General features: G+C 37.7%; 2 protein-coding genes across 2 annotated transcripts; one reads left to right on the forward strand and one right to left on the reverse strand.

Moving 5' to 3' along the window:
• Positions 1-3,168: 3,168 nt before the first annotated feature.
• Positions 3,169-6,976, forward strand: LOC145134578 (putative cyclic nucleotide-gated ion channel 5). Its single transcript, XM_079069453.1, has 8 exons — positions 3,169-3,341; positions 3,881-4,209; positions 4,284-4,860; positions 4,949-5,161; positions 5,315-5,619; positions 5,694-5,805; positions 5,875-6,111; positions 6,173-6,976. Exons 2-8 carry the CDS (start codon positions 4,151-4,153, stop codon positions 6,917-6,919), a joined length of 2,250 nt encoding a protein of 749 aa, XP_078925579.1. The 5' UTR covers positions 3,169-3,341; positions 3,881-4,150; the 3' UTR covers positions 6,920-6,976.
• Positions 6,977-7,097: 121 nt separating this feature from the next.
• On the reverse strand, positions 7,098-10,988 carry LPA3 (Low PSII Accumulation 3). The gene is made up of 12 exons (XM_079069537.1): positions 10,575-10,988; positions 10,085-10,115; positions 9,902-9,994; positions 9,536-9,598; positions 9,277-9,388; positions 9,080-9,165; positions 8,847-8,905; positions 8,648-8,750; positions 8,479-8,539; positions 7,886-7,968; positions 7,709-7,789; positions 7,098-7,290 (listed from the first exon to the last, which is right to left on the reverse strand). Exons 1-12 carry the CDS (start codon positions 10,898-10,900, stop codon positions 7,231-7,233), a joined length of 1,158 nt encoding a protein of 385 aa, XP_078925663.1. The 5' UTR covers positions 10,901-10,988; the 3' UTR covers positions 7,098-7,230.
• Positions 10,989-11,689: the final 701 nt, after the last annotated feature.

Here is an 11,689-nt window from a genome sequence, read left to right on the forward strand (position 1 = left end):
TTGTAATGGTTGTGTTGCTATGATTGCTATTATTCATTGGTTGTGATGCTATACATGACCTCCTCCACCCCATAACGTTTCCGCCATTTCGGTTTTCGGGGTGTGACAGATTGGTATCAGAGCCCTTGTTTATAGCGAACTAGTATACCGAACCTTACGTGGTATACAACTATAAACACTAAGGGGCCTAAGTGCTCTAAACTAAAAGTATATTTTCGAAATATAAAGTATTTTGTAACAAGTATACTAGTATGCATACATAACAGAACCAGAGTCATAGATAGAACGAAACAAAAGTATTTGGATGTTGGGACGCTGCGGTTAAGCCTGGGCAGTTATGTAATCATGTCTAAGGTCAATATAGCCTGATCAACTATATTCATTCGATACATGACCAACATGTGCTTGGGAGTGACTGTGGTGTTACAGCAAGCCTAAAACTTACCAAGAACAAAAACATCCGACATAAAATACTATAGGAGTATTTTAGCTAGAGCCAAATTCAGTATACAGATTCATTCCAAGTGTTGATACCACTTTCCCCTTAAGCGCTAACTTACTTGTGTTAGTAACCTTTCTGTGCTTATCGCTCGGTAGTATACTTTTATTATCAGGATGAGATATATCTTGTTATATATATATATATATATATATATATATATATATATATATCTCGAGGACTTACCATCCTCTTCTTCCTGATTGTTTCTAGAACAAGATGCCTCCCCGACCAAGACCCATCAGAAGAAATGACGACACCCCACCACCACCACCACCCCCTCAGTTCGATCCCGTCATGTTCCAGGCAGCAGTTACCGCCGCCGTAACCGCAACAATGGCACAAGTAAACTCTGGTGGGGCTGGAGGTGGAACCGACCCCCAATGGCAAGATGGAAGTCAGGGACATCAAAAGGAGTGTTCCTACAAGGACTTCATGACCACAAAACCCAAGCCCTTCGACGGAAATGGAGGTGTTATCGCTCTAACTCGATGGTTCGAGAAGATTGAATCCATCTTCGAAATTTGCGTCTGTTCCGAAGCCAACAAGGTGAAGTTCGCCGCCTGCACCTTCACCGACAGAGCCTTGACCTGGTGGAATGGTCGAGTCAAAACCCTAACCCTGCCAGTGGCTAATGCCATGGGTTGGGAAAGACTGAAGGAGCTCATGCTTGCGGAGTACTGCCCGAGGGGCGAAGTGCAGAAGTTGGAACACGAACTCTGGAACTTGAAGATGAAGGGTTCCGACATCGCTGCCTACACCGCTAGATTCTGTGATCTGGCTCTCCTCTATCCGGGAATGGTCACCCCGGAAAGCAAGAAAATCGAGAGGTACATCTGGGGACTGACACAACCAACCAAAGGAAATGTCTTGCTGCTAGACCGGCCACGTTTGAGAGCGCCAAGGATCTGGAACGGACTCTGATCGACCATGGGATCGATCTGGATGAGGCATCAGCGGTCGCCGAGCCACAGAAGGAGAGTGGCGAGAAGAAGAAGAGATTTTAGAACAAACGCAAGGGCCAGTCTCCTCAGGAACCCTCCAATAAGCAACAAACAGTAGCAGTCCACACTGCTACTACTCCTACTGCTGCTCCTACTACTGTTCCAACCACCCAAGCTCCTACCGGTGGCTATGCTGGAAACCTACCTCTGTGCAACAAGTGTAACTTTCATCATCACGGACCCTGCCGTGAATTGAAATGCAACAATTATGGAAAGAAGGGACACACGGCTCGATACTGCAAGACACCTGTTCAACCAACCAACCAGGCTCCTAGGGCGGGTGCTGGTCAAGCCTGCTATGGCTGTGGAGAGGTTGGGCACTTCAGGAGAAACTGCCCCAAGGCAACAACTGGTGGCAATACAAGAAGAGTGCTGGCGATGGGCCAAGAGGAAGCAGTCGCTGATCCTACCGTTGTTACGGGTACGTTCCTCCTTGACAACTCTTATGCATGCATTCTCTTCGATTCTGGTGCGGAGAGGAGTTTTGTTAGTCATGCATTCAAACATCTAATCAAATGTAAATCCCAACCTCTAACCAAAACATTTACCGTCTAGATGGCTAACAGAAAGAAGGAGAGCACGAACGACATATTCATAGTATTATATTATATTAATATTAAAAGCCAAAAAATGGGAAGTCCATTGCTGCCCTCTCCCACCCCCACCCTAAAATTTGCTAATGCTCTATTCTAACCCCTCTATACCAAACACTGAAAAACTAAAGCTATAAAACTAAGTGATAGAGTGATAAACATAATTCACAAGACAATATACTATATGTAAGGAAAAACAAGAACATTGTTTTTTTACTTTCTCTATTTTATTATTCTTTAACTTCATTATGAATTTATAAATAAATCATTCAAGAAATGGGCATTTAGCCTGGGAGAGAAAGAAGCTAAGCACCGGTGGGATTTGGAAAATTTAAAGAGAGACGAGCAACACCGACAATCTACTTGTATTGTTATTAGGTTTGTTAGGGTTTTATCTTTTGGTGAGTTTTATAAAACCTATAACATTTTCTTGAACTTATACTATAAACATATATTTATTTTTATATAGATACTTTTCTTAAATTTTTGATAAATATAGAATTTATGATAAAATTTTGATTTTTTTATTTTTGTTGATTTTTTTTTACAATTAAAATTACTTTAAGATTACAACCAAATGTTACATTGTGTATATAGTTAGCTGCTAAGTTTCTTTAATAGTAACATATAAAAATATATTTTATAAAAATACCAACATCATTGCTATATATTTTCCCTAATTTCAGAGGCCTTTTAAAATCGGAGGTACCATGCGACTGCACCACTCGCACCCTCAGGACCGCCACTTGTAAGAACATGTGTTTCGTACAATAAATGCAACAAATTGTTTAGTTAACTTTTTGAATAGTCCGAAACTTATTTAATATAATTTGAGATTCTTAAATTCAAATATTCATCGTAGATGTACATTGAAAAGAATGGTCTCGAGGCTTGTAATTAAGGGAACACTTATTTCCAATAATAATCAAGAGAAAAAAAATGGAGGTGAATTGCAACAATTACTATGTTTTGGTGGCTTTCTGTAAAGTGGTGTAAACTTCAAGGTGCTTCCCGCGACAAGGAATATGAGCAATGGCTAACCGTTTTCAACGATCAATGTGTACCAGAAACACCTCCTGATTTTATCGGTCATTTCCCTTTTTTTTCGCGCCAAAATCACTCCCAAATTAGGTTCTCATCAGTATCTCGCTCGTGCGAAACTAGGCTAGTTTTCCGTTTTGTTTCTTCGATTTTGATCTTCTTGGAACAGGATCTGATAGATTGAAAAAATTGAAGAATTTTAAGGTAAGTAGGTTTCGTCAATTTGATCTGAAATCTTCTTTCATTGTGGCAGATACTGCTTATTCGTGTTTAATTTTCTGAATCTGGAGATTTTTGTTGTGCTTTATTTGAATGTCCAAATTGCTACCCCTCATATTCGAAATGTTATTTCAGTTTGTGCGCATGCCAGATATTGTTTTTTCGTGTTTGATTTTTCTTCGTTGAGCTGTGAAATGAATCTGGAGATGTTTATTTTTGCGTATTTCAGATGTTTAGATTGCTACCTTCATTTTCAAAAATCATACTAAAAAAACATCAGTTGCTCGAGATTTCATTTTATAATTTCAATCATACAAATGAGATGATTTTCTAGCAGAGTCTCCAGATTCACATCATACAACAATATATTGTTTGATCACATGCATCCAAAACTTTCTTTCCTAATATGATCTTCTCAGCTACATAATTTGTGTTTATGTTTGCTTTGATTGGCTGATGCAAGATGATCCTATTTCTGTAACTGATGACATAAAATTTCATTTGATGATTTGATGACAATACAGAGTGAGTAATATGCATACATGATCCCCTACATGTCTGGATTGGTGATCAGTTGCTGAACAGAGTAACACATCTGGAGCTAATCGTGTTTGTAATTCTGGTGTTCATCGTGTGGCCTTAGCATTCATGGTACCAGATCCAATTCAACTCCAGTTAACCAGACTACCAGAGATATCACAGTGGTACCATTGGCAGTTAAAAGATCTTAAAAGGCTTGTTGTTACAATCACTGTCATGATTCGCCTTTCTTCCTCCCCCATTCACTTCCCAAAATGTTTGACAATTGTCACACCACAATATACATAGGTGGTCAAGAAGAAAGATTCGTAAGGTACAAATTAATTACTGAAACATAATCAGATAATCTGTCACGTAACAATTTGATTCTTCAATGTTTTAATTTAGGTTGAATGTTCTGGATTCGAGTTTGTCATATCCATCTAATATAATGAAGAGGTGTGGATTCAATATAGAAGGAGCACCCCCTTCTGGTCATCCACGTACCACTGCATCTAAATCAATTAAGTACGTGAGAAGAAGGTCTGAAGGACTTATAAATTTTGGCCAAACTTTAAAAACCGGAGTCTCACGTGCAGTGTTTTCAGAAGATCTAAAAGTCTCTGAGAACAAAATAATCGATCCTCAAGACAAAACACTTTTGTTATGGAACAAGTTTCTGGTGTTATCTTGCATTCTTGCAGTATATGTGGATCCTTTATTTTTCTATATTCCCGTTTATCATAATACGGAAAGTTGCTTAAAAATACATAGAAGTTTAGCACACTCCATTACAACTGTGAGAACCATAGTCGATATTTTCTACCTTGTACGCATTGGTCTCCAGTTTCGTACAGCTTATATAGCACCATCATCAAGAGTGTTTGGACGTGGTGAACTTGTCATAGATCCTGCACAGATTGCAAGAAGATATATGCAACGCTATTTCTTTGTTGACATTCTCTCTGTGCTACCTTTACCACAGGTTGAAGAATTCATTTTCGTTTACAAAAAAATCAGTGGTCTTTTTTATTTAGTTATCTTATGTTTTTTTATTTTTTTATTTATTTCAGATTGTGGTGTGGAGGTTTCTTCAGAATGATCATGGTTCGGGTGTTTTGGGTACAAAAAAGATTTTACTGTGGATTGTGATTGTGCAATATATTCCTAGATCTCTTCGTATTCTACCATTGTTTTCAGAGCTCAAAAAAACTGTGGGTGTCATTACTGAAACAGCTTGGGCTGGTGCAGCTTACTATTTGGTTTGGTTTGTTCTTGCTGGTCATGTAAATGCTCTTTCTTTCTTTTTCACTTAATTTGGGGTAAAGCCTATTACTTTTGGAATTCAATAACACACACATATATATATACATATCCATCGGTTTCATCATAAATTATGCATGAAAAAAAGTTTATCTGATTTGAAGTGATGTGAACAGATATTTGGAGCTTTCTGGTATCTGTTAGCTGTGGAACGTAAGAGTGCATGCTGGGCGCAAGCATGTCGTGATGAGAGTAAATGTGAGATAGAATATCTTTACTGTGGACATGACGAGACAGAAGGATACAAAGCTTGGATGCAAGTTGCTAAAGCCACTCTTGATGAACATTGCGTTGAAAGTGAATCCTATGGAGAATTTGATTATGGGATTTACTTACAAGCTGTACAATCTCAAGTTGATTCCTCTGAACATTTTCCATCTAAATACTGCTACTGTTTGTGGTGGGGCTTAAGAAACTTAAGGCAAGTCCATTTCTTTTAAAACCTACCTAACAATTGATTACTTCTCTAAACATTTGTTCAATTCCATACAACAGTACACTCGGTCAGGGGCTTGAAACCAGTACATATGCTAAAGAAATTATTTTCTCAATCATAATCGCCATTTCTGGGCTCATACTCTTTGCTCTTCTCATCGGCAACATGCAGGTAACAATTAGCCCAATAATAATATTGTGCCACGTGGAATGGGTTTTTTATGTTTTGGTTTTTGAACAGACGTATCTTCAATCGCTTTCGGTTCGTTTAGAGGAGATGAGAATCAAAAGGCGTGACTCTGAACAGTGGATGCATCATAGATTGCTTCCTCAAGAGCTTAAAGAACGAGTGCGAAGATACGATCAGTACAAATGGGTGGAAACAAGAGGAGTAGATGAAGAAAGCTTAGTCCAAAGTCTACCAAAAGATCTCAGAAGGGACATCAAAAGACACCTCTGTTTAAATCTAGTCAAAAGGGTATGTTACTGTAATTAATCTAACTTCCATGACTGAAAACTTAAAAGCCTAACTGTTGCAGGTTCCATTGTTTGCAAATTTTGACGAAAGATTACTAGACGCCATATGCGAGAGACTTAAACCAAGTCTTTACACAGAAAGCACGTTTGTGTTAAGGGAAGGCGACCCGGTCGACGAAATGTTGTTCATAATCCGGGGGCGTTTAGAAAGCGTCACGACAGACGGCGGGAGAAGCGGTTTTTTCAACCGGGGGTTTTTGAAAGAAGGCGATTTTTGCGGGGAAGAGCTGTTGACGTGGGCGTTGGATCCGAAATCGGCGGGTAACCTACCGCCGTCAACACGAACGGTTATGGCGTTAACGGAGGTGGAAGCGTTTGCGTTGATCGCAGACGAGGTGAAGTTTATAACGAGTCAGTTTAGGCGGCTTCATAGTCGGCAAGTTCAGCATACTTTCCGGTTTTATTCACAGCAGTGGCGGACATGGGCGGCGAGTTTTATTCAGGCGGCGTGGAGGAGGTATTCCAGAAGGAAGATTTTGGAATTGCATCGGTTGGAGGAGGAAGAATCGGATGAGGATTATATGGATGATTATGAGGAGGAGGAAGAGGAGGAGGAGGTTGAAGAGGATGTTAATGAAGAAACTGCGTTGATTAGAGGGCGGGTGTCGTCGTCGTCGTCGTTTGGTGCGACGATGTATGCGTCCAAGTTTGCGGCTAATGCTATGAAACGGGTTCAGAGGAAGCGGGGAGTGTCGACCGGGTTTATTAGTCTTCAAAAGCCTTCCGAGCCGGATTTTGGTGATTTGTAGATGGAAATTTACATTTATTAATAAGTTGTGAATTATGAACGGATGTTGTAGCTGTTTTGAATTTTTGATGTGATATAGGTTATAGCCGACCCCAGGGGAAAAACGTTGTTAAACGTTACACGGACTATGAAAGAGATTATTTGCTCCTAACTGTGGCCAATACTGGGACACGGTGACAAAAATGAAAGCAGAAAATAATATAAACAGGAAAATTGTGTACTTATGATATACATATGTGAATAAATTATGGTACCCCATCCCCACCACATCTCTTGATGTTTGTATGGGGGGGTTAACTCACTCTCAGAGTCTCAGGTACGCCATGCGGAAGATAACTCCAAATCCACGTCTTCCTCCCACCACGTTGCTTTCTGTAACCACATCAATGCATTTGTAAGTTGTAACCCAAGAACTATTTGTCAAATGTCTAATAATTACTATACCCTCAAACAAAAACAAATGTATCTTGTCCATTACCACAAATTATATGTAACAATGATACCGAACAAATAAGTAATTTAACCTAGCGAAACATGGGCAAATTTTATAAAGTATCACACTTTTTGGTTAAACCATCACAAGAATTGGATTATGGTTTGATACCATACCAGGTAGGGGCAGTTTGTTTTTTGAAAAATGCAAAAGTTTTTATGGTTAAACTGAAAAAATAACAAACCATATAGATATAGTGTTTTTTATATAATTTGGCCGAAAACATTGAAGAATTTTTTAAAATTTCATGCAAAGAAAGAAATTAAATGAAAGAAATTAGTACGAAAAGAAGCAAACCCTGTAACCACGACGAAGGAACTCAAGTTGGCTTCCTTGTTCTTCCTTGAGTCCAAGGACCCTCAGTAATTCTTCCTTGGTCTAAAGTAAACATGCCAAACAAATCTCTCAAAACTCAGAAACATATTTTATTTTATTTATACTCAAAACAGAAAAAGGGTAATAACGGAAATTTACTTCATTAAGCGTGAAGCGCGTTTCGCTTTCTGCAACACAAGCATACGAATTATCCGATTGCTTAAGCATCACCTGCCAGGGTCCTGCATTATCAACAAGCTTTTAAGCACTCTTTTTTTTTTTTTTTTTATTAATGGACTTAATGAGGACATGAGGCTGTTACTTTTTTATTTAATGAGCTTAATAGATTAAGCACTTAATCTCCACAGCTATATATGTTTATTTCTTTTTGCTCAATCCGGACTGAATGACTTAGTGGGTTAAGCCAAAAAAAAATGTGGCTTAATGTATTAAGACACTAACCCTTTAACTACCTGCCATTCTTTTTTCCTCCCAAGTCCTCTCATGCTAAAACCGGTGAATATTGTGAAAAACATCATTACCTATTCAGTCACTTTACCCATAAAGGACTCAATGGGGAAAAAAAAAGAAACAGCCTCATAGGTAAACGATATATGGATGCTTCTTTTTGACATAAAGAAAAAAGAACGATTAACAGATAAAGTGAGGGAAAGGTTAAGCCCTAAATTTTTACAAATTTTCCCTAAGGGAGGAAAACAGAAATTCAAGTTAACTTATATCACAATTGTTACCTGGGTATTGGCGGAAGAGGGCACCATCGTAATTAACAATGTATGGTGGTACTGCCACTGTCTTGCATTTTAAAGTAAAAAGATAATAAAAATAAAGTAAAATTTAATAAATACAAAAGCATGAGAGAGAGAGAGAGAGAGAGAGAGAGAGAGAGAGAGAGAGAGGTACCTTGGAATACTCTCTTATTCGAATATAAAAGACAGGAACAAACTGAGAAAGAAATCGGTAGTGTAAATCCTTAGGTGGAAAACCAACAAGGCCAAGGTCAGCTCTGTGATTTCAATAGTTTTATTTGTCAAACAAAAAGTAAGGTTTTTCACAACAAATATGAATTCCATCTGAATTTAAAGGGTATAAACGGAATTACCGCAAAGTTTCAAGCTCCAGATTAAATAGGAGGGCGGGTGTTGATCCACCAAACTTTTCCTGCATGTTGCATGAAAGAAATGAACAAGAAAAAGAAACTTCAGTAATTGATGGAAGATAAAAAAAAAAAGGAAACTAAATAAGTAAAAGATCAAGATCCCCTGATTGTAAGATATGTGATTTCCTTCATTAAGTTTGTTTATTAAGTCAATAAGAAACAGAAATACATCCTACCAGATATTTCTCAATGGTAGCAAGTTCACGGGTGCTGCAACTGATGAATACAAAAAGTGTTGGTGGCTTGTCAGACAGCCACCTTTCTGTGTTTCATAAAAGGAGACAATTATGAAAACAAGAATCCAGTCAAAACTTGTGATTCTGTTATATACTTGTTACTTAAAATGATTACAACTATTAAAAAAAAGGCTAACCTTGATTGTCATCATCAAAATCAAAATCAAGAGTGTTCCTTATAGATCTGAAGACAGAACCAACAGGACCAGTGGGAATATCATCCAAGGAACCAATAGTGATCTCATCAATCTGGAAGAAAACCACAAATATTGGATTACAAGAAACTGTTTTTCTCATCAAATAGATGCAACAAGTGATCCATACATAAATTTTTATATTAATATGAAACAATTTACATATTAGAGAAATTAGTTCTAAATTAGCTAACTAAGTTACCAAATCAATAGCTGATTTGAACAGCTCGGAGGCTCTTCGTTTTTCTGGATTATCAGGAAACACCTACATCAAACAATAAGTTTAACATAAACATGTCTTAATCAAGATAATTCATTGAATACGAAATAAGGTTAAATGATAAAGTATGTTCATTTATCTGTTTGTTACAGCAATGTCATTTAAATATAAAGCAATTAGTTTTTTTCAAAGTACCATGTCCCAATAAAAAAAAATGAAAGCAAAATGGTATTATTGGGTAGATACTTTAAAGTAGACATTGCTATAATTGGGTGCTGTAACAAACAAATAAATAAAATTACTTTGCTATTTCTTACATTTAGCCCTAAAAAGTAAGTGTAGACTTACAACGCAAGCTCGTGTTTCCCTTTTCTCTTTAAGCTTCCTAACAACAGCCAAGGCAAGTTGTACATTGGCATCACTAAACTCATCTGAAGATCCCTTCATAATGTCATATAGGGGAAGCTTTTTACTAACAAAGGAAAAGCTTTACAGAACCAGCAAGAAAGCATGAAGAGGCTATGAAGATACCTTATATGAAGAAATGCTGGTTGGCAATGGCCTGTTAATGCCATCAAGTAACAAACGTAAGCAGCAGTTTTATCAAAATTAAGAAAATTGAACAGGGAGTAATCAAACAATGTATAATGGTTATATTCAATTACTTTCCAAAAATGATCCAAATTTTGGATTAATATGATTGTTTAGAAGATGTTGCAACGGATGAATAGAGAGTGATTAAACTCTACCCTTGATGAGTGATTTTCAACAATTAATGGCGAACTGCAATTACAATTCCACATTTTATCCCCAATTACGTTGTTCTAACATGTGAAGCGTACTAATGGCATATTTGGGACCAAAAAAAACCGATCGCTAAACAACCAGAATCGTGCAATGAGGAACATTCAGCCTTTCACTAAGTTCTCGCTAAAATTACAATCTGAAGCAACAATGAGTTTAACGAAAAGGTACAAACAGGAAGAAAATATTCATTGGATGCTAAAGTTAAGAGAATTACGGAAAATCGATTTCAAGGCGAGTTTTGCCATCGTCGAGAGCGCAAGCGAGGGAGTTAGCGGCGTCGGTAACAAGAACTTCGTACGATTTGGGCTTGTAAACTGATACCCCAAGCTTTCGAGCAGTTACTGGTGTAGAAGAAGCTTCGTTGCTGCTGCACTTGATTGAATTCACTGCAAGCTTATTGGGGGAAGATAGAGTTTGAGACAAATTGAAAAGGATGCGAGAGGGGAAGAGAGAGAAAGGAGCAGAGGGAGTGAGATGATGGTTGTGATTACGGGAGTAAAGGTACGAAGAGGAAGGCGAGAATGAGGAAGCCATAGCCATTTTAGAGCAACGAAGACACAGCAGAAATTGAGGTGGAGGAGAGATAACGCTACCAGGATCTTGTTAACAGTTGGAGGGGACTAACCGTTGATAACAATTCTTTACCATTTTGATTTTTGTTGAGTCAAATTTTCAAAAAAATATAAGAAAGACAATCAAAAATTTAGATTTCACCTTTAACATGGGTAGAATGTGAAAACAAAAACACATTGTGTTTAGTAAAACTAACTGATAAGTGATAACAGATAGCGTGTAGGTGAAAACTGATAACTTATAGTAGGTAACCTGTAGCTGGTAGCATTTTCTTAAAAACTACGTGATGTAGCTTTTAGATTTGGTGCGTTTTGTTTAAACGAAACGCTAAAAGTTTGTAGTGTAAACGATGTTTTTGTTTAAAACGGAACGTTTTATCAAACGCTAGAAAGTCGAAGCTCTCAAACGCTTCATGCCAAATATGCACATAAGTGTAAATATAGCATTAGGTCCAGACCCAGACTGAGAACCGAAGAACCGCAAACCGTTCTAGTGGAAAATGGAGAATCATACGAAATATCCCGGTTCCGATTCTTTCCTACAAAAAGTGTGTTTTTAGGGATGTGTTTGCTTCTGGACCGGTCTAAACCGGATCGAGAACAGAATAATCGGAAATCGATTTAGTGAGAAATTTAGAACTGATAAGTAGACCGAATATCTTGGTTGGTTTTGGTTCCAGGTTTTTTTCCGTTCCGGTATAGTTCTATCGGATCAAAATAATCGTCCCTAATAAACATACAAGTTATATCGTCTCAT

Source organism: Lactuca virosa, chromosome 1 (genome assembly GCF_052849685.1).
Source record: "Lactuca virosa cultivar CGN04683 chromosome 1, Lactuca_virosa_CGN04683_v6, whole genome shotgun sequence".
Taxonomy (NCBI): Eukaryota; Viridiplantae; Streptophyta; class Magnoliopsida; order Asterales; family Asteraceae; genus Lactuca; species Lactuca virosa.